Here is a 25,714-nt window from a genome sequence, read left to right on the forward strand (position 1 = left end):
TAATGAACCACGTATTTGTATATTTGGCTTGGATTTATGAAGTTCCCTTTCTGCTCACCTTCGCCTCTATGTCAATAATCTTCTTACACTGGCTTGTGTGTGTATAGCCCGTACCTGGACGGCCCATAACCCTCCTGCATCTGCTGCTTGGGTTGCATTAGTTAATACCACACTTCGCAGGAGCATTTAAGTACACTAAACATAAATGTCCAATGAAATATGGTAAGGTGTGGGGCCTCCAGCAGAACTCTTGGTACCTTGTTGATACCACCTCTTAACTTTTTTGTTTGGAACTCACTCAACACCTTGTTGCTCTTGACACAAGCCAACTTGCCTCCCTGTATACATGTATATAGTCCGGCTTTCAAATATATTGATATGAAATACAAAAGGGATTTTTCCCACGCACTCTGCTGGCTGTTAGTAAGAAGAGCTATATACTATGTAATAATAGGAAATTTAGAGCTCTTCGTTACATATGTTTTGCAAAAGATATGATAAGCCTCCAGGCCACTTCACGGCTGCTCTATTACTGGAGGTCCCTATCTAAGCATAGGTCCAGGGCTTGGACCCCACAAAGTCGGCTCAGGCCCGACCACCCCAGGGCAGCACAGCTTGATTAGAGCAGTTTTCCACTATTTATTGCAGTTCAGAGAGGCATAGATGGAGCCAGCATTAGGAGGGCATGCTGGGTCCTGTGGTGCCATTTGGAGGATACAGGGGTGCCTCCAGGTAAACTAGCTCTCAATCTGGATATGTTCTGTATGTGCCATTATCATGTGGCCATACATTAAGCAATTGTATGACCCATAGTGGATGTTATTATTATTATGCTGTGTATGGGTTTGGGGAGTGGTACCCCCCCGGGTCTGGTGGGGCTGGGCCACCTTGGGGTAGCATGCCATATTATTTATTTAGCACTTATGTAACACTCCTATTTTTTCACTAACATTACTCTTTTGAGTATTTTATTAACACCCTTATTTTTGTAGCACTTTCTAACCCATAGCTTCTGCTTCTTTCTTAACACATATTAACACTTTAGTATTTCAATGGTGTGCTGCCCTGGGGTGGTCGGGCCTGAGCCGACTTTGTGGGGTCCAAGCCCTGGACCTATGCTTAGATAGGGACCTCCAGTAATAGAGCAGCCGTGAAGTGGCCTGGAGGCTTATCATATCTTTTGCAAAACATATGTAACGAAGAGCTCTAAATTTCCTATTATTACATAGTATATAGCTCTTCTTACTAACAGCCAGCAGAGTGCGTGGGAAAAATCCCTTTTGTATTTCTTGTCTAGAGTAACCCCCTCCCGCAGCACCTGGGGATTGTTACCAGCTTGATTAGAGCAGTTTTCCACTATTTATTGCAGTTCAGAGAGGCATAGATGGAGCCAGCATTAGGAGGGCATGCTGGGTCCTGTGGTGCCATTTGGAGGATACAGGGGTGCCTCCAGGTAAACTAGCTCTCAATCTGGATATGTTCTGTATGTGCCATTATCATGTGGCCATACATTAAGCAATTGTATGACCCATAGTGGATGTTATTATTATTATTATGCTGTGTATGGGTTTGGGGAGTGGTACCCCCCGGGTCTGGTGGGGCTGGGCCACCTTGGGGTAGCATGCCATATTATTTATTTAGCACTTATGTAACACTCCTATTTTTTCACTAACATTACTCTTTTGAGTATTTTATTAACACCCTTATTTTTGTAGCACTTTCTAACCCATAGCTTCTGCTTCTTTCTTAACACATATTAACACTTTAGTATTTCAATGGTGTGCTGCCCTGGGGTGGTCGGGCCTGAGCCGACTTTGTGGGGTCCAAGCCCTGGACCTATGCTTAGATAGGGACCTCCAGTAATAGAGCAGCCGTGAAGTGGCCTGGAGGCTTATCATATCTTTTGCAAAACATATGTAACGAAGAGCTCTAAATTTCCTATTATTACATAGTATATAGCTCTTCTTACTAACAGCCAGCAGAGTGCGTGGGAAAAATCCCTTTTGTATTTCTTGTCTAGAGTAACCCCCTCCCGCAGCACCTGGGGATTGTTACCAGCTTGATTAGAGCAGTTTTCCACTATTTATTGCAGTTCAGAGAGGCATAGATGGAGCCAGCAGTAGGAGGGCATGCTGGGTCCTGTGGTGCCATTTGGAGGATACAGGGGTGCCTCCAGGTAAACTAGCTCTCAATCTGGATATGTTCTGTATGTGCCATTATCATGTGGCCATACATTAAGCAATTGTATGACCCATAGTGGATGTTATTATTATTATGCTGTGTATGGGTTTGGGGAGTGGTACCCCCCGGGTCTGGTGGGGCTGGGCCACCTTGGGGTAGCATGCCATATTATTTATTTAGCACTTATGTAACACTCCTATTTTTTCACTAACATTACTCTTTTGAGTATTTTATTAACACCCTTATTTTTGTAGCACTTTCTAACCCATAGCTTCTGCTTCTTTCTTAACACATATTAACACTTTAGTATTTCAATGGTGTGCTGCCCTGGGGTGGTCGGGCCTGAGCCGACTTTGTGGGGTCCAAGCCCTGGACCTATGCTTAGATAGGGACCTCCAGTAATAGAGCAGCCGTGAAGTGGCCTGGAGGCTTATCATATCTTTTGCAAAACATATGTAACGAAGAGCTCTAAATTTCCTATTATTACATAGTATATAGCTCTTCTTACTAACAGCCAGCAGAGTGCGTGGGAAAAATCCCTTTTGTATTTCTTGTCTAGAGTAACCCCCTCCCGCAGCACCTGGGGATTGTTACCAGCTTGATTAGAGCAGTTTTCCACTATTTATTGCAGTTCAGAGAGGCATAGATGGAGCCAGCATTAGGAGGGCATGCTGGGTCCTGTGGTGCCATTTGGAGGATACAGGGGTGCCTCCAGGTAAACTAGCTCTCAATCTGGATATGTTCTGTATGTGCCATTATCATGTGGCCATACATTAAGCAATTGTATGACCCATAGTGGATGTTATTATTATTATGCTGTGTATGGGTTTGGGGAGTGGTACCCCCCGGGTCTGGTGGGGCTGGGCCACCTTGGGGTAGCATGCCATATTATTTATTTAGCACTTATGTAACACTCCTATTTTTTCACTAACATTACTCTTTTGAGTATTTTATTAACACCCTTATTTTTGTAGCACTTTCTAACCCATAGCTTCTGCTTCTTTCTTAACACATATTAACACTTTAGTATTTCAATGGTGTGCTGCCCTGGGGTGGTCGGGCCTGAGCCGACTTTGTGGGGTCCAAGCCCTGGACCTATGCTTAGATAGGGACCTCCAGTAATAGAGCAGCCGTGAAGTGGCCTGGAGGCTTATCATATCTTTTGCAAAACATATGTAACGAAGAGCTCTAAATTTCCTATTATTACATAGTATATAGCTCTTCTTACTAACAGCCAGCAGAGTGCGTGGGAAAAATCCCTTTTGTATTTCTTGTCTAGAGTAACCCCCTCCCGCAGCACCTGGGGATTGTTACCAGCTTGATTAGAGCAGTTTTCCACTATTTATTGCAGTTCAGAGAGGCATAGATGGAGCCAGCATTAGGAGGGCATGCTGGGTCCTGTGGTGCCATTTGGAGGATACAGGGGTGCCTCCAGGTAAACTAGCTCTCAATCTGGATATGTTCTGTATGTGCCATTATCATGCGGCCATACATTAAGCAATTGTATGACCCATAGTGGATGTTATTATTATTATGCTGTGTATGGGTTTGGGGAGTGGTACCCCCCGGGTCTGGTGGGGCTGGGCCACCTTGGGGTAGCATGCCATATTATTTATTTAGCACTTATGTAACACTCCTATTTTTTCACTAACATTACTCTTTTGAGTATTTTATTAACACCCTTATTTTTGTAGCACTTTCTAACCCATAGCTTCTGCTTCTTTCTTAACACATATTAACACTTTAGTATTTCAATGGTGTGCTGCCCTGGGGTGGTCGGGCCTGAGCCGACTTTGTGGGGTCCAAGCCCTGGACCTATGCTTAGATAGGGACCTCCAGTAATAGAGCAGCAGTGAAGTGGCCTGGAGGCTTATCATATCTTTTGCAAAACATATGTAACGAAGAGCTCTAAATTTCCTATTATTACATAGTATATAGCTCTTCTTACTAACAGCCAGCAGAGTGCGTGGGAAAAATCCCTTTTGTATTTCTTGTCTAGAGTAACCCCCTCCCGCAGCACCTGGGGATTGTTACCAGCTTGATTAGAGCAGTTTTCCACTATTTATTGCAGTTCAGAGAGGCATAGATGGAGCCAGCATTAGGAGGGCATGCTGGGTCCTGTGGTGCCATTTGGAGGATACAGGGGTGCCTCCAGGTAAACTAGCTCTCAATCTGGATATGTTCTGTATGTGCCATTATCATGTGGCCATACATTAAGCAATTGTATGACCCATAGTGGATGTTATTATTATTATGCTGTGTATGGGTTTGGGGAGTGGTACCCCCCGGGTCTGGTGGGGCTGGGCCACCTTGGGGTAGCATGCCATATTATTTATTTAGCACTTATGTAACACTCCTATTTTTTCACTAACATTACTCTTTTGAGTATTTTATTAACACCCTTATTTTTGTAGCACTTTCTAACCCATAGCTTCTGCTTCTTTCTTAACACATATTAACACTTTAGTATTTCAATGGTGTGCTGCCCTGGGGTGGTCGGGCCTGAGCCGACTTTGTGGGGTCCAAGCCCTGGACCTATGCTTAGATAGGGACCTCCAGTAATAGAGCAGCCGTGAAGTGGCCTGGAGGCTTATCATATCTTTTGCAAAACATATGTAACGAAGAGCTCTAAATTTCCTATTATTACATAGTATATAGCTCTTCTTACTAACAGCCAGCAGAGTGCGTGGGAAAAATCCCTTTTGTATTTCTTGTCTAGAGTAACCCCCTCCCGCAGCACCTGGGGATTGTTACCAGCTTGATTAGAGCAGTTTTCCACTATTTATTGCAGTTCAGAGAGGCATAGATGGAGCCAGCATTAGGAGGGCATGCTGGGTCCTGTGGTGCCATTTGGAGGATACAGGGGTGCCTCCAGGTAAACTAGCTCTCAATCTGGATATGTTCTGTATGTGCCATTATCATGTGGCCATACATTAAGCAATTGTATGACCATAGTGGATGTTTTTATTATTATGCTGTGTATGGGTTTGGGGAGTGGTACCCCCCGGGTCTGGTGGGGCTGGGCCACCTTGGGGTAGCATGCCATATTATTTATTTAGCACTTATGTAACACTCCTATTTTTTCACTAACATTACTCTTTTGAGTATTTTATTAACACCCTTATTTTTGTAGCACTTTCTAACCCATAGCTTCTGCTTCTTTCTTAACACATATTAACACTTTAGTATTTCAATGGTGTGCTGCCCTGGGGTGGTCGGGCCTGAGCCGACTTTGTGGGGTCCAAGCCCTGGACCTATGCTTAGATAGGGACCTCCAGTAATAGAGCAGCCGTGAAGTGGCCTGGAGGCTTATCATATCTTTTGCAAAACATATGTAACGAAGAGCTCTAAATTTCCTATTATTACATAGTATATAGCTCTTCTTACTAACAGCCAGCAGAGTGCGTGGGAAAAATCCCTTTTGTATTTCTTGTCTAGAGTAACCCCCTCCCGCAGCACCTGGGGATTGTTACCAGCTTGATTAGAGCAGTTTTCCACTATTTATTGCAAATATATTGATATGCAGGATTACAATTATTTCTATTTATTTGTTTATGGACTTTTACATGAACTGTATAGATGTTTTGCATCCTAGTTCAAAATTTGTACTCCACTAACATCGATTCCTCCTTCCTCTGTGTCAATAATGCTCTTAAGGTGGGAACACACTAGGCGGTGTGCTAGGTGAGCGACATCGCCTTGTAGGTCCCACTCCTGGGCTGAGCCACCCGACGTGGGTATACACACTGTGCAATAACGCTAGCACAGTGACATCATGCCGCGGCCGTCTGGAGCATGCAGCTTTGGATGATGAGTCCAAATTGAGCTGCATGCACAGCTGAGACCGAGGGTCATTAACGACCCGCGAGGCCGTGCATCGCTCGTCGTTTACAGTGTACACACTAGTCGATATAGTAAACAAAGTCGCTCAGGAAGGGTCAAAATGGGCAACGTTGTTTACTATATCGATTAACGTGTACGGGCCTTAAAATGTAATCTCAGACTCCGGATATGCTAAAGTTAACACATAAAATGCACATATTACTCTTGTTTTTGTTTTATTATGTACTGTTTGTCTTGTTTTTCTCTGTTATTGAAAAGTAATAAAAAACACTTGATTTAAAAAAAAAAATACAGGACTAGAACAAATGACACATATTAATCTTTCATTGCAGAGTACACGTTTATTGTCAAACAGATAATTGTCTTAAGCATGAGCAAAAGGCAATAAAGTTTTTCAAACCTGATATTAAACAAATAATTCCACTTTTAGTCAGTTTGCTCAGTTTAAGAGGCAAGTAATATAATTAAATTAAGGCACCCACCCAGCTTCCTTTTTTTGGTTTATCGTCTGCGGCCACCAAATAATACCTTCCTTGTAAGGGCTCTTAAAGCTCATCTTGGGAATCCTAGTCAAAAAGATAGACAGTCTATGGGACATCTAAAAGTGGAATTATCCTTTAAGCTATTATGACGGGACATTTGTATAAGGAATGTGTGATGTTGCCTGTTGGGCACAGTGGCTCGCATGCTCACAGCAAAATCTTTCCAGCACGTCTGATTTAACAAAGCCAATGTACAAAAAGCTGTGAATGCTGATAACAGACATTATAAAACGTATACAAAAGCACTGCCAGGAGGTCCGTGGAGGGCCACTTAATTTGGACATTAATGATTGCTCTTAAATACACAAAGACCACATCTAAAACGTTTCAGCTACAAAACCAGATAAGAAAGCAGCTTGTATACATACACAGAGTATGCCAGCACACTTTCTCATTCAGTGTGGCACCCCCTCTCTGCTGCCCATCTCCTTGCTTTATGTGGTTCTTCCATGTCAGCTGCAGTCTGGAAATCATCATGAAAGAATGTTTTTTTTCTACCACAAAATTAATTTTAAAAGATACTTTTTCTCAAGCATTTTTTTTTTTTGTTTCAATCTCCATTTAATTTCTTTAGGCGGTTTAGATATTAATCATTTTCACAGCTGTCCACAGTGTAATAAACAGAGCTGGATTTGTATTAGATACATAAGTCACTTGGCTACTCAGCAATTTTCCAACCTATTATCAACCAAGTTATTATGCACACACAACTGCCCATGTGCCGTCAACAAATACGCAGATATACAAAACAGAACAACCAGTGCTGCTGGATCTGGCCTGCATTATGTATGTATGTATGTATGTATGTATGTATGTATGTATGTATGTAGTTTTTTTTTTTTTCAACATTTCCTCAAAGATACACAAATGAATTGCTCTTAGTATCCATGTATTTCTCACACTTCTGAAAGCCTATGAAGTGGCTGCGAGATTTAGTATGTATTTATTACTGTGTCTTTGGGTTGAACAGAAGCTAAAGGAAGTTAAGTGCAAACCTCAACTGTAAACCATATTACAGTATGACTTGGAACAAATCTATTGTGTATTGACATACCAGTGGTCCTATAGCAGTGTCTACTCTCCATCATGTTCCTGTGCAATATGCAAGGAACAATGTGGAGCTGGTTGCGGAATCTATATAAATGTAGTCACCAACTATCATTATGTAGTAATGATATATCAAAATCTTTGACAACTGAACAAAGTACAACATAGTGTTGAGTCTACTTTATTTCTTAAATTGGCAAAAAACTGCACAGTAGACTTTGATAGATAATCCCTCAACTGATTACATTGTATTTAAATTAAAAGAGGCTTGGCCTATACAAATCTTGTTTAATGGTGTTTGAAGTGGGATTATGATCATTTACTGGAATCAACAGAAAGAAATACAGTAGTTGGGTTGATAGAAATAGTCAATGTGTATGACTGGTGTTTAGGCAAAGTGTGTCATTAAAGGCTAATATCATCCCTGATCTTTTATCCTGAAATTAAAATTAGTTTCCTCTACACCATAATCAAAATATGAGAATCATTACCCTGAACACTTGTCTCACTGGTGGTTTGTATGAGAAACATCAGTCTCTCTGCAGTTTTTTGTGACTGTTGTCACCATTTTACCAAGATTATGAATGCAGAGAGATGTGGGAATAAAAACTCCAACCCAAGTGCCATGCTTATGTTTCATTACCCAAACTATTTAAAAAGTTAATGTCTGGTGCAGAAGACATGACCATAAAAATTCACATTAAAATGCACAACTTTCTTATCTTATAAAGCTATGGAATTGCACAAGTCAAACTTGGGTGCACATGGTAACACATAGATGGCAATCCCCAAGTGGCACATATTAAACGGTGAGGCTGATGAAGCTGTTATATCTTTGAATGTTCCTCTTTAAGATTTCTGAGCAAGGTCCAAGAACTCGTTCAAAGCGTGGACGGTCAAGCTTAACGCATCTGAGTGGACCACGTGCGACGACTGTTGCGGCTCTAGGACGATTCAGCAGTAAAGCAATCTCACCTGAAAGTAAAAAGAGAGAAAAAAACAACAACTATTAAATCTACACAATGCAAAACAATATAGTCTATGATGGTTTACATAACGCCTTAATTCCAAACCATAAAGCAGATCACACAATGGTAACGGTTTACTAATATTCAGCAAATATAATCTTGAGGGGGAGTCAGGATGGGAGGTTGAGAAGGGATACATAACCCTACCAGCTTCTCACTAGAAGAACCACAATATAATAAAATAAAGATTACTGGAGAATGTTGTAATCATCGAGACCATGGGGGAGATGTATCAAGCATTGAAAAGCATGGAGAAATGGACCAGTGGAGAAGTTGCCGATGGTAACTAATCAGCTTTTACCTTTCATTTTATAGAATGTTATTGGTTAATATGGGCAACTTATTCACTCTTTTCACTGCTTGACACATCAACCCTCATGTCTGTAATCAGCAACACATGGAAGAATGACAGATATTGAAACACAAAGAGCAAAAAGTTATGGATACACATATTATTAAGCACAATGATAAACATAACAAGTTTGGCCACAGGTGACTTAATTAACACCTCAGTCAATTTGATTTAACCATCTGTGCTGAGTTATGGATATACCTAAAACCTGGACCATTGGGGTACTGTGAAGGTCGCATTTGAGAACCTCTGAATTAAGGACAGGGGCGTATTAAGAGAGGAGGGGGCTCATGTGCAGTCTCTATCCGGGGCCCCCTCCTCTCTCACCAGCAGCTGGGCAGCGTAGTCAGTGTCACAGTGCTGGCTACTAGTAGAATCTAGAATGGTGCTATAGTCTACTGCGCAAGAGCAAAACTCTGGTAAAATGTCACCACGCCACTTTCCTGGTGATTTTGCAGGGCTTCGTAGCACAACTGGATTCCGGAGAGGTGAGTACTGAAAAATGGGTGCAGTGTGTGACCCAAAGGGGCTGGGTGCACCACAAACTGTACCCATTACAGATATGCCACTGATTAAGTGGTAGAAGATAGGCTGGGAGTGTATTTTCTGAAGGGGGCGGTGAGAGGTGTGAGAGACTAGGTATGGTGACATGCTCAGTGGGTAAGGCCACCCGACTAGCTTCTACAAAAAAACAATTAAGTGTGGATAAATGCAAAGACTGGTGACTGATTTCCACTACTGATGCACTGAAACCAGTACTCGGCTTGGATTTCAGAAGAACATTCGTTGTTTTTTTTGTTTTGTTTTTTTAGGCTTAATTCAGAATTAGCAAAACGTTATAATTCAGTCACCCAAAATTAAGAACTAGAGTTCTCTGTGAATTTAGTTTGTGGGCATGATACAAGGGGCCTGATCTGGTGTGGTCACTAATGTAATCGCTGCTGTGGTTTTACTACAGCTACCGTGCTAAAATATGCTAATGCCACAGCTGCCTAGAAATGTACCCGAGACGCCCACCGGTGGTTTCGCAGATCCCAGCAACTGCGTACAGACACACAGCGGCGGTCGCAGATACTTCCTAATCGGCCATATGAGTAACCTATGGTGATGCAGAGTGGCCGTGGAAACTGAGGAGTTAGCGCCATGTGTGTACTGACAAGTGACATGTCTGCGTTATTTTGGCCGCCACTCCCCATTAGAGTTATGTGATAAACAGAATAGGCTGTAAAAGAATGTTGCAACTTTGTACATAACCTCTCCCCACCCCTTCTTCCACAAATCCTTGTTCACAAACCTGGATGCACAAAGGTTGCCATGTGACATCACACAATAACTTTTGCTCTGCAATTTAATATTTCTCTTACGTCCTAGGAGATACTGGGAATCCATTTAGTACCATGGGGTATAGACGGGTCCACTAGGAGCCTTGGGCACTTTAAGAAAATGATAGTGTGCGCTGGCTCCTCCCTCTATGCCCCTCCTACCAGACTCAGTATAGATAATGTGCCCGGAGGAGCCTGTCATGTCTCTGGAAGCTCCTGAAATGTTTTCTGCATTTATTTTCTGTGTTTGTTGTCTTCAGGCAGGACTGGATGGCAGCAGCCTACCTGCTTCGTGGGACTTAGGGGGGTGGGGACGGCCCAACCTCTCTCAGGGTTAATGGTCTCGTTCCCCGCTGACAGGACACTAGCTCCTGAGGGAACTATTTGCAAGCCCCATCACGGTGAGCGTACATTCCCGCAGCACTCCACCACCCCTAACAGACCCAGAGGAAAGAAGAGTGGTGAGTACTAAGCCGGCATCCCGGTTAGCGGGTCGCTGGCCATTATGGCGGCATGAGGGTACGGAAACGCATGGCTTCTAAACGGGGCGGAATGCGTCTCCCACTGTGTAAGGACACAGATGCTGAACAGAGGACACAGTACCCAGACTGGCAACAAAGCCATAAAAGAAGTCGGTCTCCATTTTATGCACTTAGACACATACAGCCAAGATAAAAAAGAGCAGGAAGACCGCGCACCATTGAAGGGGCGGGGCTTCACTAAGAGCGGATGTAGCAGCTCACCAGCATCATTTTCCCTCTGCAGCTGACACAGACGCTGACTGACAGGGACGTGCAGCACCTCCGGAGAGATTCCAGATTACCTCAGTGGTACCAGGGAGCGAACTGAGTCTCAGTACACTATATGTGTACACAGTATCCAGACTGGCATTATAGACTTAAAAGGGTGCTAACTCCATTTTAGGCACAAAATTACCTCAGCCAGTAGAAAAAAGAGCGGGTAGATCCCACGCTACTGAAGGGGCGGGGCTTCACTATGAGCGTATCCAGCAGCCACCAGCACCATTTTCCCTCTGCAGTGGACACAGTACCCAGACTGGCAACAAAGCCATAAAAGGAGTCGGTCTCCATTTTATGCACTTAGACACATACAGCCATGATAAAAAAGAGCAGGAAGCCCTTTGCTGGGCGTCCCCACGCATGTCAGTGTGCCTGATAGTAGCCCTGCAAAATTTTGCAGAGCTACGATCACGTCTGAATTAACATACATAGTAACATAGTATCTAAGGTTGAAAAAAGACAATTGTCCATCGAGTTCAACCTATTTGTGGTCTCCTATGCACGATTATTTTGTATAAAATTTTGACTGAAGTTGATGACTGCCGTTACGTTTTACCCCTCTTTTTTATAATAACCATAGTGCGTGACTATGCCCCATAACCCTGCATATCCTTATCCATTAGGAATTTATCTAACCCATTCTTAAAGGTGTTGACTGAGTCGGCCATTACAACTCCCTCAGGCAGGGAATTCCAGACACGTATCGTCCTTACCGTAAAAAAGCCTTTACGCCGTATTGTGCGGAATCTCCTCTCCTCTAACCTGAGCGAGTGTCCACGAGTTCTCTGTGTTGATCTAACCAAAAACAGGTTCTGCGCAAGATCTGTATTTTGGCCACTTATATATTTGTAAATGTTGATCATGTCCCCTCTTAATCTCCTCTTTTCCAGTGTAAACATGCCTAGTCTTGCAAGCCTTTCCTCGTATTCCAGTGTCTCCATACCCTTAATTAGTTTGGTCGCCCGCCTTTGAACCTTTTCTAGCTCCAGTAAGGTGCCCAGAATTGTACACAGTATTCAAGGTGTGGCCTCACAAGTGATTTATATAACAGGAGTATAATACTCTCGTCCCTAGCATCAATTCCCCGTTTTATGCATGCTAATATCTTATTAGCCTTCTTTGCTGCAGTCCTACTTTGGGTACTACTGCTTAGTTTGCTATCTATGAGTCCTTTTCCAGTACAGAATCCCCTAATTTTACCCCATTTAGTAGGTAGGTGTTATTTTTGTTCTTGTTACCATTACCTTACACTTGTCTGTATTGAAGCGCATTCTCCATTTCGCTGCCCAAGCTTCTAATTTAACTAAGTCGTTCTGAAGCGACTCAGCATCCCCCTCCGCATTTATTACTTTACACAATTTGGTATCATCTGCAAAAATTGACACCATGCTCTCTAGACCTTCTGTTAGGTCGTTAATGTAAATATTGAACAATAGTGGTCCTAATACTGAGCCTTGCGGCACACCACTTACCAAGTTGAAAATGATCCATTAACCACAACGCGCTGCTCCCTATTATCTAACCAGTTTTTGACTCAAGTGCATATTGTGCTTCCTAGCCCTGATTCTTGTAGCTTGTAGATAAGTCTCATGTGTGGTACAGTGTCGAATGCTTTGGCAAAATCTAAAAAGATTACATCCACCTCTTTACCCTGATCTAGGTTTGCGCTTACTGTTTCATAAAAGCCAAGTAAGTTGGTTTGACAGGATCTGTCCTTCATAAACCCATGTTGATTCCTTTTAATGACCTTATTGACTTCAAGGAACTTCTGAATACTATCTTTTAGAATACCTTCCAATACATTCCCCACTATAGATGTAAGACTAACTGGTCTATAATTACCTGATTCAGCTTTACTTCCCTTTTTAAATATAGACACTACTTCCGCTATACGCCAGTCTTTGGGAACCATACCTGATATTACTGAATCCTTAAAGATCAAAAATAGCGGTTTTGCAAGTTCAGAGTGAAGCTCCATTAGAACCCTTGGGTGAATACCATCGGGACCTGGTGAATCTTTAAATGTTTTAATCGGTCACAGACTACTTCCTCGCTTAAATAAGTACCTATCAGTGGGATATTCTCATTATTGAGATTATGTGTTAGTCCCTGAATTGGGTCCTCTCTAGTAAATACTGTTGAAAAAAACTAATTTAGTGTGTCCGCTATGTCATTATCATTTTTGCTTACGACTCCCAACTTGTCTTTTAAAGGGCCTTCTTTAATCTCTTGCTATTAATGTATTTAAAGATTTTTTTGGGATTCGCTTTGCTTTCCTTTGCTACTAGTTTTTCAGTTTCTACTTTAGCCGCTCTTATTTCCTTTTTGCATATTTTGATACATTCCTTATAGTGCTGAAATGACTCTGCTTCCCCGTCAGATTTGTATTTTTTAAATGCTCGCCTTTTCTTGCCCATAAGTTCCTTTATCTTTTTGTTAAGCCACATCGGTTTATAATTTTTATTCCTTTTTTTGCTGCTCGTAGGAATAAATTTGAGTGTATTTTTAGCTAGTAGGAATTTTAGTACCTCCCATTTCTCCGTAGTATTTTTCCTAAAAACAAACCTTCCCATTCAATATCCCTGAAAAATACACTCATCTTTTCAAAATTCGCTTTGCTAAAGTTTAGAGTCCTAGTTGAGCCAGTATAGGGCTGTTTATGAAAACTGATATTGAATGTGACCATATTGTGGTCGCTGTTTCCTATGGGTTCCCCTACTATAATACCTGATACCAAATCCCCATTGTAGTTAATACCAGGTCTAAGATTGCATTGTACCTAGTTGGTTCCTCAATTAGTTGAACTAAGTAGTTATCATTAAGTGTGTTTAAAAACATATTGCCCCTAGCAGTATCACATGAATCGTTTTTCCAGTTTATCTCTGAATAGTTAAAATCTCCCATCACTACTATGTCTCCTACTCCTGCTGCTCTTTCAATTTGCTTTAGTAACAATTCCTCATCAGATACGTTGATACCAGGTGGCCTATAGCATACACCCAATACTAACTTTTTTATTCCTTTTTCCCCGCATGCAATTTCTACCCATAATGTCTCGACAGTGTCTACAGTACCCTCCTGAATATTTTCCCGTATATCAGGTTTTAAAAACGGCTTTACGTAAAGACACACCCCTCCACCCTTTTTATTTAGTCTGTCTCTCCTAAACAGTGTATAGCCCTCTAGATTGACTGTCCAATCATGAGATTCGTCCCACCAAGTTTCAGTAATGCCTATAATATCATACTGTTTGCTTGCTGCAAGTATTTCTAGTTCGCCCTTTTTACCAATAATGCTTCTAGCGTTTACATACATACAACTAAGATAAGTATTTTCCCTTGCGTTAGGGACATCTTTCACCTTATGTAGCAATTAGGCTCTCAGTACCCAAACCAGCGTCTCAGTCCCCTGCCATTAGTCCGCAAAAACGCACTTTGGCCCATATCCTACAGTCTGATTCGGATGATGACGGGTCAGACATAGAGGAGACTGAGGTGGACTCAGAGGTGGGGGAGGGTACTCTGTCGCAGGGAATAGAAGCTCTCATAGAAGCTATCAGAGAAGTTCTAAATATCCCTGATAAGATTACTCAGTCTCCTCTGTCACCTTATTTTAATATAAAACAGAAATCCTTAGCCACTTTTACTGTGTCAAAGGAACTAAATACCCTGTTTGAAGAACCGTGGGTTATACCTGATAGGAAATTTCAAATCCCTAAACGGTTGTTATCATCCTTTCCTTTCCTCCTGAGGATAGGAAAAAATTGAAAAATCCACTGATAGTGGATGCATCAGTATCCAGGCTGTCACGAAAAATTGTATTGCCTGTCCTGGGTGCAGCCTCCCTAAAAGACGCGGCTGACCACAAATTTGAGACTACACTCAAATCCTTTTATACAGCTGCTGGGGTGGCCCAGAGACCCACTATAGCATGTGGGTGGATTACAAGAGCCATTGCCAAATGGTCGGGTAACCTGATTGCATGGTTAGACACCTTGCCTCAGGAGGAGGTTATCTTGTTCCTACAGCATATACAGGACTCTGCGAATTTTATGGTGGAAGGTATAAAAGAAATAGGCTTGCTTAATGCACGCACTACGGCTATGACAGTGTCTGCACGTAGGGGTCTATGGCTATGCCAGTGGACTGCGGATGCGGACTCCAGGAAAGGCGTGGAAGGCCTCCCTTTCACAGGCAAGGCTTTAATTGGAGCTGAATTAGACAAATGGATCTCCAAAGCTACTGCGGGTAAGTCCACATACCTTCCTTCTGCAGCAAACCCAGCTAGGAAGGCCTACTCAGGTCCCAATTTACAGTCCTGCCAAGTTTAGGATCTGGCCGCCTCATCAGGCTTATCTATGGTTTGCACTGCAGGACTGTCACTACCAGTTCCAGGCCCTGCCATTTGGTCTCTCCACTGCACCGAGGGTGTTCACCAAAGTGATGGCAGAGATGATGTTTCTACTCCGCAAACAGGGAGTGAGCATAGTTCCATACCTGGACAATCTTCTGATAAAGGCACCGTCCAGGGAGCAGTTGTTGGACAGCATTGGCCTCTCAACCAGACTACTTCTGGATCACGGGTGGATTCTGAACTTACCAAAAACTCACCTAGAACCAACACAGAGGCTTCCTTTCCTGGGAATGATACTGGACAAAGGGTCTCAGAAGGTGTTCCTTCTCTTGGAAAAGGCAATGGTAATCCAGTCGATGGTTCAGGCTGTCCTGAAGCCAACCCAGATCTCGGTGCATCTGTGCATTCGCCTTCTGGGGAAAATGGTGGCCTCTTACAAGGCGCTTCAGTACGGAAGGTTTCATGCAAGGCCCTTCCAGCTAGATGTGTTGGACAAATGGACCGGATCGCATCTTCACATGCACCAGAGGATCCGTCTGTCGCCAAAATCCAGGATCTCCCTCCTGTGGTGGCTACAGACTTCTCACCTAGTCGAGGGTCAGAGGTTTGGGATTCAGAATTGGATTCTGCTAACCACAGACGCAAGCTTCAGAGGTTGGGGCGCAGTCACCCAAGGGGTGCAGTTTCAGGGAAGATGGTCAAATCAGGAAGTCGTCCTTCCAATAAACATCCTGGAACTCAGGGCTATATACAGTTCCCTTCTGCAGGCCTCATCTCTTCTTCAGAACAGGCTATTCAGGTCTAGTCGGACAACGTGACAGCAGTGACGTATATAAACCGACAGGGCGGAATGAAGAGCAGAGCTGCAATGTCAGAGGTGTCAAGAATTCTCCTCTGGGAGGAAAAACATGCCGTGGTGTTGTCAGCGGTCTTCATTCCAGGAGTAGACAACTGGGAAGCAGACTTCCTTAGCAGACACGACCTGCACCTGGGGGAGTGGGGCCTTCACCAGGAGGTGTTCCGGTGGTTGACATGTCGGTGGGGATATCCATAAATCAACATGATGGCCTCTCGACTCAACAAGAAGTTCAAGCGGTATTGTTTCAGGTCGAGGGACCCACAAGCAGTGGCGGTAGACGCTCTGACAACTCCGTGGGTCTACCAGCTGGTGTACGTGTTTCCTCCACTTTCTCTCATCCCAAGAATTCTAAAAAGAATAAAAAGGGAAAAGCTTCAAGCAATACTCATTGCTCCGGACTGGCCACGAAGGGCCTGGTATGCGGATCTTCTCGAGATGCTGCTCGAAGATCCGTGGTCTCTACCTCTTCGCGAGGATCTTCTGCAACAGGGCCCATTAATCTATCAAGACTTACCGCAGCTACGTTTGACGGCATGGAAGTTGAACGGCTGATTCTAGCCAGGAGAGGGATTCCTGACATTACCACTGTATTTGGAAGAAATATGTCTCTTGGTGTGAGAGCAGACAATATTCTGCGGTGGAATTTCATTTGGGACGTTTCCTGCTTTTTGTGCAGTCGGGAGTGGATGTGGGCCTACGTCTAGGTTCCATAAAAGTCCAGATTTCGGGCTTATCTATTTTCTTTCAGAAAAAATTGCCTTCTCTCCCTGGGGTCCAGACGTTCTTGAAAGGTGTTCTGCACATCCAACCTCCGATTGTGCCTCCCACGGCACCTTGGGATCTCAATTTGGTGCTGCAGTTCCTCCAATCGGACTGGTTTGAACCGTTACAGGAGGTTGACGTAAAGTACCTTAGGTGGAAGACCCTCACACTGTTGGCCTTGGCTTCAGCAAGACGTGTGTCGGAGCTAAGGGTCGTTGTCTCACAAGAGCCCCTACCTAATATTCCATGAGGACAGAGCTGAACTCAGAACTGGTCAGCAATTACTTCCTAAGGTGGTGTCTGCGTTTCACATCAACCAACCTATTGTGGTTCCTGTTGGTACGGACACCTCTGCTACTTCAAAATCTTTGGATGTTGTGAGGGCTTTGAAGGTGTATGTAAAGAGAACAGCTCGACACAGGAAATCGGACTCGCTGTTCGTTCTCTATGACCCCAATAAAACTGCGTATCCTGCTTCAAAGCAGTCAATTGGACGCTGGATCAGACTCACTATCCAGCATGCTTATTCCACGACAGGCTTGCCGGTTCCAACATCTGTAAAGGCCCACTCTACTAGGTCAGTTGGTTCTTCTTGGGCGGCTGCCCGGGGTGTCTCGCTTTACAGCTCTGCCGCGCAGCTACTTGGTCAGGTTTGAACATGTTTGCTAAATTTTACAAGTTCGACACTTTGGCCTCTGAGGACCTTCAGTTTGGTCAAGTAGTTCTGCAGGAAGCTCAGCACTCTCCCACCCGGTTTGGGAGCTTTGGAACTTCCCCATGGTACTAAATGGATTCCCAGTATCCCCTAGGACGTAAGAGAAAATAGGATATTAATTACCTACCAGTAAATAATTTTCTCGTCGTCCGTAGGGGATACTGGGAGCCCGCCCGGTGCTTCGTTCTTCCTGCACTGTTACTTGATTAAGTATTCTGGTTGGTTCAGCTGTTGCTGTTCCTGTTTCAAGTTTGGTTAGCATGGCTTTCCTCTTGTGTTGTGTGTGATGGTTCATAATCTCACCACTTTCCTTATCTATCCTTCTCTCAAAGTATGTCCGTCTTCCCAGGCACAGTTTCCTAGACTGAGTCTGGTAGGAGGGGCATAGAGGGAGGAGCCAGTGCACACTATCAATTTCTTAAAGTGCCCATGCCTCCTAGTGGACCTGTTTATACCCCATGGTACTAAATGGATTCCCAGTATCCCCTGTGGACTACGAGAAAAGGATTTACCGGTAGGTAATTAAAATCCTACTTTTTGGGGATCATAATTGTCTCTTATAGAGAACGGACAACAGGGTTGTTTTAGTACAACAAAGGACTCTGGCTTTTGCAGGATAAGAATCATTTTAAAATAAATGTAATAGTTGTCATACAAGGTGCACCAACATTGTACTGTATATGGGCATAAATCCCCTAACTAAACTGAATCTTTACTTTTCTAAAGCTGGGTACACACTGGAGCAACGGGCATTTGTTCTGCCATAGTAACCAATGCCCTTGAGTCCAGATTCTGTATACACATCAGAACGTGTTTTCATAAGCATAAACAAGGTTGCTAGATATCTATGTTTGATGTGCAGCATATCAAACCTAGTGACCATCGCCAGCAACCGCTGAAGCGCACAATCACCCGTACACACCGAGCGATGTAGGCGATTTGTTGTTAGGAAACGGCAAATAATACCCAGCTTAACAGCAGCACAGTATAAATGTATACATACAAACATATAGCTCTATAAAATAACAACTGATAGCAAAAACTGGAAATCCTCGACGGCACCTTCAACTACTGCCCTTTTCACCCGTATTCACTTTATTGCTTCAATGGAATACATTACAAGTTTGCAACATAACACTGTGCCGAATTTCCACAAAATATGGTCCTCCTGACACCTTTTCCGTTCTTCTCCCCTTCCTGGACTCTGCTGATGCTCTTTAGCTTCCGTGTACCTTATCCCTTATGCCCCCAGCGTTTCATCATCCTTTAGTTCTTTTTTATCTTCCCTTTTCTGAAATATTGTGTATTGAATGGTTATTTCGTTGTACAAACTTTGTCCTTGTGTACTTTCAGTTTATCACTGATGTTGTGAATGTCATATTTTACGTTACACCTTTGTATTGTATCTTTTTCTTTTCCGAAATGAAATAAAAATATTGTTTTCAAAATAAATAACTGTCTTCTTCCGTTTTTTTTGTTTCAACATAAATATATGCAAGCGTGATTGGTTATCATTTTAAGTGACCTCATTACTGTCATTTTGAACATCCATGCCAATGTAGATCCAACTTACCGAAGTAGTCTGAGGGTCCCAGTCGGCCCACTTCCACATACTCCTCGTTGTCAGATCTACGCTGCAGAACAGATGCTGTGCCCTGCGAGGAACAAGGAATAAACACGTCATCAAACACACTCTGTATGTGTATAAGGAGCACTGTCAACTGCTATTCAACAGAATCATGTTCTAAACCTGCCTAAAAACTGTACTATAAAAGATGATGAGCTCCAATCCAATCAAAAACAACTTGTCCAACGACAGGACAGGGCAAATGGACACAACTTTACCTCAGAACAGGCTGTTGCTGGATGTTCCCTGGATGACCATCACTGGAGATGTCCCTCATATACAGAAGGACTCAGGATTTTCTGTAATGTCTGACTAAAATATGCTCCACCCCTATCATGCATTGATGAAGGTTGTCAGTCATTCTGGATACTAATTACAGAGATCAAAGGAGATCTGGGCAATTCAGTTGAAAACCCCTGATGTACCTGATATGGCCATTGTGTATGACAGTGGTTCCCAAACTGTGTGCCGTGGCTCCCTGGGGTGCCTCGGGACACTTGCAGGGGTGCCTTGGATTGGTGGTCCAGGACCAATTCAAATTATTTATGGTCAATATAATAGGCAAAACTAGTGCTAGTAGCTGACAGTCATAAAATATGGGGACAAACAGAAGCAAATCTTGTCCCTTACCACACAATTGAGCCTAAGGATGACATATAAACACAATCTACTTAATTTAATAGTTCTTTCTAAATTTCTCAATAAGAAATTTTTGGCCTAGGGGTGCAGTGAAAAAAATTCTGATACTCTAGGGCGCCGTGATTCAAAAAAGTATGGAAACCACTGGTGTATGACCATAGTAAGTTACATCTATTACAATGCTAATTACTAAATTAATAGTGACCACAAAAGCTATACGACCAGGAGAGATCTGACCTGTTATCTGTTACTGGAGATTACTCCTCCCATCCAAAAATTAGAATACAAAAGTCAACAATAACACCACATAGCCATTTGCTTATCTACATATAGGGGTAATTCCAAGTTGATCGCAGCAGGACATTTTTTAGCAGTTGGGCAAAACCATGTGCACTGCAGGGGGGGCAGATGTAACATGTGCAGAGAGAGTAAGATTTGGGTGGGGTGTGTTCAATCTGCAATCTAAATTGCAGTGTAAAAATAAAGCAGCCAGTATTTACCCTGCACAGAAATAAAATAACCCACCCAAATCTAACTCTTTCTGCAAATGTTATATCTGCCTCCCCTGCAGTGCACATGGTTTTGCCCAATTGCTAACAAAGTTTCTGCTGCGATCAACCCAGAATTACCCCCATTGTCCATAGCTGCTTGTATATATCAACAGTAAAGGGCCCTACAGACTCGGCGACCCGCTGCCGAGCTGCCCGACCGCCGATACGGCAGACGGGCGACCTGGCAGCGGGGGGGGGGGGTGTTAGGGGGAGGTGACGGGGGCAGGGAAGTTTCTTCACTCCCCCCTTCACCCGGCTCCATAGCAATGCATGCTAATGTGGACGATATTGTCCATATTGGCCTGCATGTTTAAACGAGCCGACACCAGCGATGAACGAGCGTGGGGCCGCGCATCTTTCATCGCTGGTACTAACACACTGAAAGATATGAACAGTATCTCGTTCATATCTTTCACTGGTATCGACCAGTGTGTAGGGCTCTTAAGATGGAGAGACTGTGACAAAAAACCTAGAAGGAGACAGATTCACCAGTCATTCAAGTAGTGTAAATAATTATGGCCCCTGTGACTGTAGCTCTAATTCTGGTACCCTACTCTGCCAAACTGCAGCATTCGTGGCCTAAAGAGATTTGCCCATCGATAACTAAGGGGTCTATGTACTATGTACTTGGAGAGAGATAAAGTGGACGGATATAAAGTACCAGCCAGTCAGTTCCTTACTGCCATGTTACAGGCTGTGTTTGAAAAATGACAGGAGCTGCTTGCTTTGTACTTTATCTCCGTCCACTTTATCTCTCTCCAAGGATTAGTATATAGGGGATCCGGTCTGAAGATCGACAGTGTCTAGGTCGACCACTATAGGTCGACAGTCACTAGGTCGACATGGATGGAAGGTCGACAGGGTTTCTAGGTCGACATGTGCTAGGTCGACAAGTCTAAAGGTCGACATGAGTTTTTCACATTTTTATTTTTTTTATTTTTTCATACTTAACGATCCATGTGGACTACGATTGGAACGGTAAAGTGTGCCGAGCGAAGCGGTAGCGGAGCGAAGGCACCATGCCCGAAGCATGGCGAGCGAAGCGAGCCATGCGAGGGGACGCGGTGCACTAATTTGGGATCCCGGTCACTTTACGAAGAAAACGACACAAATAAAAATAAAAATCCTCATGTCGACCTTTAGACCTGTCGGTCTAGCACATGTCGACCTAGAAACCCTGTCGACCTTCCATCCATGTTGACTTAGTGACTGTCGACCTATAGTGGTCGACCCTAACATTGTCGACCTAGACACTGTCGATAAAACGAACCACACCCGTATACAGACCCCTAATTCTAACCCTGATAGGCTTGCAGAGGGAAAGTTATGGTTGTTGTCCCTAAAATGCCATTGATTACGTCTCTGACAGATCCTGATCAAACCCTGGGCTCACAGTTCTAGCTGAGAGCTGCTTGAGAAACTGACTGCATGTCATTGATTACCTCTCGGACATTTGTGAATGTCCCCAACAGCTCTTAAGCCCCTGGAATACAATTAATGTGTAACTAAAACCCACTATTTATCTCTTCAGTGGCTTTTATAACTGGTTAATAGGGACGGGAGTGCAGGGAAGGGGGCTTGTGTGGGAAAGTGCACTAACAATTTATCAATCTGAAACTGCCCTGTTACATTTTTTTATATATTTATATATTTGTAGTATATATGTGTTAATATCCAAAATATATTTCATATGAAAATATCCTTAAAATAGTTTATAGCTCTGTACAGGTTTAATAAAATTAAGAATTATTTGCCTGGCCGACAGCTATTTTGCTAGACAATACTTGTAACTAAGGTACAATTCCAAATAGCCATCAACACCTTTTTCTCGCTTATTTTACTTATGTGCATATTAATAAAAATGTCTTTCATAGTAACAAGGGGTTCCCATCTTTTGCGATGAGCTAAGACGTAACATTCTGCAGAGCCTGTGGACAGGCCCGTCACTGTTTACTGGGAGCGTGTCATGTTTAAAACATGAATCTAACTAAATGATTACAAGACTGAGAAATGCCTGGTACGTCCTAAGTCACTTGTAAGTTAACTGTAAATTAAGCATAAACTAGGGAGCAGCACAGTTCAACACATTAAGCAGTAAATTATGTTGATAGCCCCAGAAATAACATCAGGCCGAGTATTACATACCATCCACACTGAAACTCATTCCTGAAAAACCCTATTGATAAATCCGTGTAAATTATCATTCTTGAGCAGAACTATAGCTATGGATTTCTTTATTTGTAGACAGATCACCTGGTCCTCCTGGCTGAATCCAGCTAAGGAGCAAGGAATTGGTAACACAACTGAATACACACAGTCAAGGGCGTAGCTATCATAGGTGTAGGGAGTGCAGCTGCTATGGGGCCCAGAGCTGAGAGGGGTCACCTTCCCTGTCACAGTTACATGTGTTATATACAGGGGTGTAGCTACCATAGGTACAGGGAGTACAGCTGCTATGGGGCGTAGAGCTGAGAGGGCCCACCTTCCCTGTTACAGTTACATGTGTTATATACAGGGTGTAGCTACCATAGGTGCACGGAGTACAGCTGCTATGGGGCCCAGAGCTGAGAGGGGTCACCTTCCCTGTCACAGTTACATGTGTTATATACAGGGGTGTAGCTACCATAGGTACAGGGAGTACAGCTGCTATGGGGCGTAGAGCTGAGAGGGCCCACCTTCCCTGTTACAGTTACATGTGTTATATACAGGGTGTAGCTACCATAGGTGCACGGAGTACAGCTGCTATGGGGCCCAGAGCTGAGAGGGGTCACCTTCCCTGTCACAGTTACATGTGTTATATACAGGGGTGTAGCTACCATAGGTGCAGGGAGTACATCTGCTATTGGGCCCAGAGCTGAGAATTGCCCACCTTCCCTGTCACAGTTACATGTGTCATATACATTTTTCACCACTGGATGGTAAATAGGGGCCCTTACAAACTTTTGCCTTGGGACCTACAATTTATCTAGTTATGCCCCTGGACCTGCTAGAGGGCATTATGATGTTACATAATATGAACTGGGGCACTATAATGTGGCACAGTATGAAGTGGAGGCACTATAGTGTGGCATAATATTAATTTGGGGAAGTACTCTAAAGTGGCATAATATGAACTGGGGATACTATGGGGGAAATTCAAATGTTATTGCACCCCCTATCTCCCGTCTAAAGTCATGGGAGATAGCGGGGCAATATACAAGAGCCCCCACTTACCACACTGATCGCGCATATTACACTCGGGTTTAGTCGCTCAAACCACCTAAACCCGACTAAAGTAATGGGCGCGAGCGTGAAAAGACCTGTTTGGGCGCCCAAATGGGTCTCTTTACATGCATTGAAATGAACTTGTCGCGCCCGTCGGCAGCAACATTTGAATACCTGCTGGCGGGATCGATCGCGGGCGGGAAAGGGGGCTCATTTGAATCTGGCCTTATGGTCCTTACAATAGTGATATGTAGACCACTATAACTACTAACCTCACTGTAATACTCATAGAACTGACATGTGAAACTTGAAGACACCAAAAATGCAGCCTCAAAGTATAATTTGAGTATATAGAGTGCTGCAATCATACTGATCTACAGATCCTTAATAAAGGTCTACAGTAGGTGCTTCCAACCTCGGTTCTCAAGGCACACTAACAGTCCAGGTTTTAGTCATATCCAGGTTTCTGCACAGGTGACTTAATTAGTACCTCAGTAATTTTGATTTAACCATCTGTGCTGAAGCCTGGATATCACTAAACCCTGTCCTGTTTGTGTTCCTTGAGGACTGAGGTTGGGAATCCTGGTCTACAGTGTGTTTGTCTCACAGAGATAGCAGCATATAGCAATATACTACTACTACTACTACTACACTATAGCTGCCCGTAAGCAGTGGTGTCACAAGGGGTGTGCAGGGGGTGCGGCCCGCACCCGTGTGTCACCCGCCGAGGGGTGACACCAAAGTGCCGGCTCCTGCTCAGTGATACCCCTTTTCCACTTACGAGCACGGGTCGCAGCCGGGAGCCTGACACGGGAGCTGCCCCCTGCTGCGACCCGTGCTCGGCCCCTTTCCCATCAGCAGTCACAACTCGGCATATGCCGGGTTGGTGACGCTTCTAGTGACGCGGCAGGGGCGGCGCAGGGAGATCACATGATCTCCCAGCGCCGCCCTTCCATACAGTGTAAATGGGAGCCGTGTCGCATCGACACGGCTCCCGTTTACACTACAACCCTACCCGGATCAGTCCCGTGTCCTACCCAGGTAAATAGCCGGGTAGGATTCACGGGTCACTTGATCCGGGTTTACCCTTTTCCACTTGCAAAAAACACGGGTAAATGCGCGCCCCCGTGCATTTACCCGTGTTTTTTGAGCTAGTGGAAAAGGGGTATAACAGGAGCAGGGTGCTGCACTGTAAAATTCCGTGCAGCAACCCGGCCACTGCCATCGTGTAGAAGCCAGCACACTAGTCTACGGGTTCAGCCCGCATCTCCCAGACCCACGGAGTGACGAAAACGGGGGTCAGAAAGCTTGACCACGCCCCTTCTGAGAAGCCCTGACCCATGAAGTCACGCCCCTTTTGCGGCCGCAGCGGGTCCTCCTTAGGTGAGTGATGCCTTTGCTCATAAGTACCTACTGTAAAAGCTCATAAACACATACGTGCTGGGAAAATGGGTAACTAAATGCATGTAAACCAACATGAGCTGTAGATGTATTTTTGTTATTCATTATTAATGTGTTTGGCATGCTTAACTCTAACACATTATAATCATTTTAGAATACAAAGGAGTGAGCAGCACCATCGACTCTTATCTGTCCTATGGGCCAGATTCATGTTTGTATGGAATTGCACAGCCGCAAGGAAACGGTTGTGCAATTACGACTAACTAAAAATAAGATTTTACTTACCGATAAATCTATTTCTCGGAGTCCGTAGTGGATGCTGGGGTTCCTGAAAGGACCATGGGGAATAGCGGCTCCGCAGGAGACAGGGCACAAAAAGTAAAGCTTTTTCCGATCAGGTGGTGTGCACTGGCTCCTCCCCCTATGACCCTCCTCCAGACTCCAGTTAGGTACTGTGCCCGGACGAGCGTACACAATAAGGGAGGATT

At 43.9% G+C, this 25,714-nt stretch overlaps 1 protein-coding gene across 4 annotated transcripts in view; it reads right to left on the reverse strand.

Annotated features, from left to right (window-relative positions):
- Positions 1 to 6,345: 6,345 nt before the first annotated feature.
- PRKAR1B (protein kinase cAMP-dependent type I regulatory subunit beta) overlaps positions 6,346 to 25,714 on the reverse strand; it is a 428,398-nt gene continuing 409,029 nt past the window's right edge. For all 4 annotated transcript variants that reach the window (XM_063934515.1, XM_063934516.1, XM_063934517.1 and 1 more), the window contains 2 exons: positions 19,378 to 19,459; positions 6,346 to 8,588 (listed from right to left, as the gene is read on the reverse strand). In XM_063934515.1, coding sequence (XP_063790585.1) covers positions 8,416 to 8,588; positions 19,378 to 19,459 — 255 coding nt within the window. In that variant the 3' untranslated portion in view covers positions 6,346 to 8,415. The remainder of the gene's footprint in view (positions 8,589 to 19,377; positions 19,460 to 25,714) is intronic.

This window comes from Pseudophryne corroboree, chromosome 7 (genome assembly GCF_028390025.1).
Source record: "Pseudophryne corroboree isolate aPseCor3 chromosome 7, aPseCor3.hap2, whole genome shotgun sequence".
Classification (NCBI taxonomy): Eukaryota; Metazoa; Chordata; class Amphibia; order Anura; family Myobatrachidae; genus Pseudophryne; species Pseudophryne corroboree.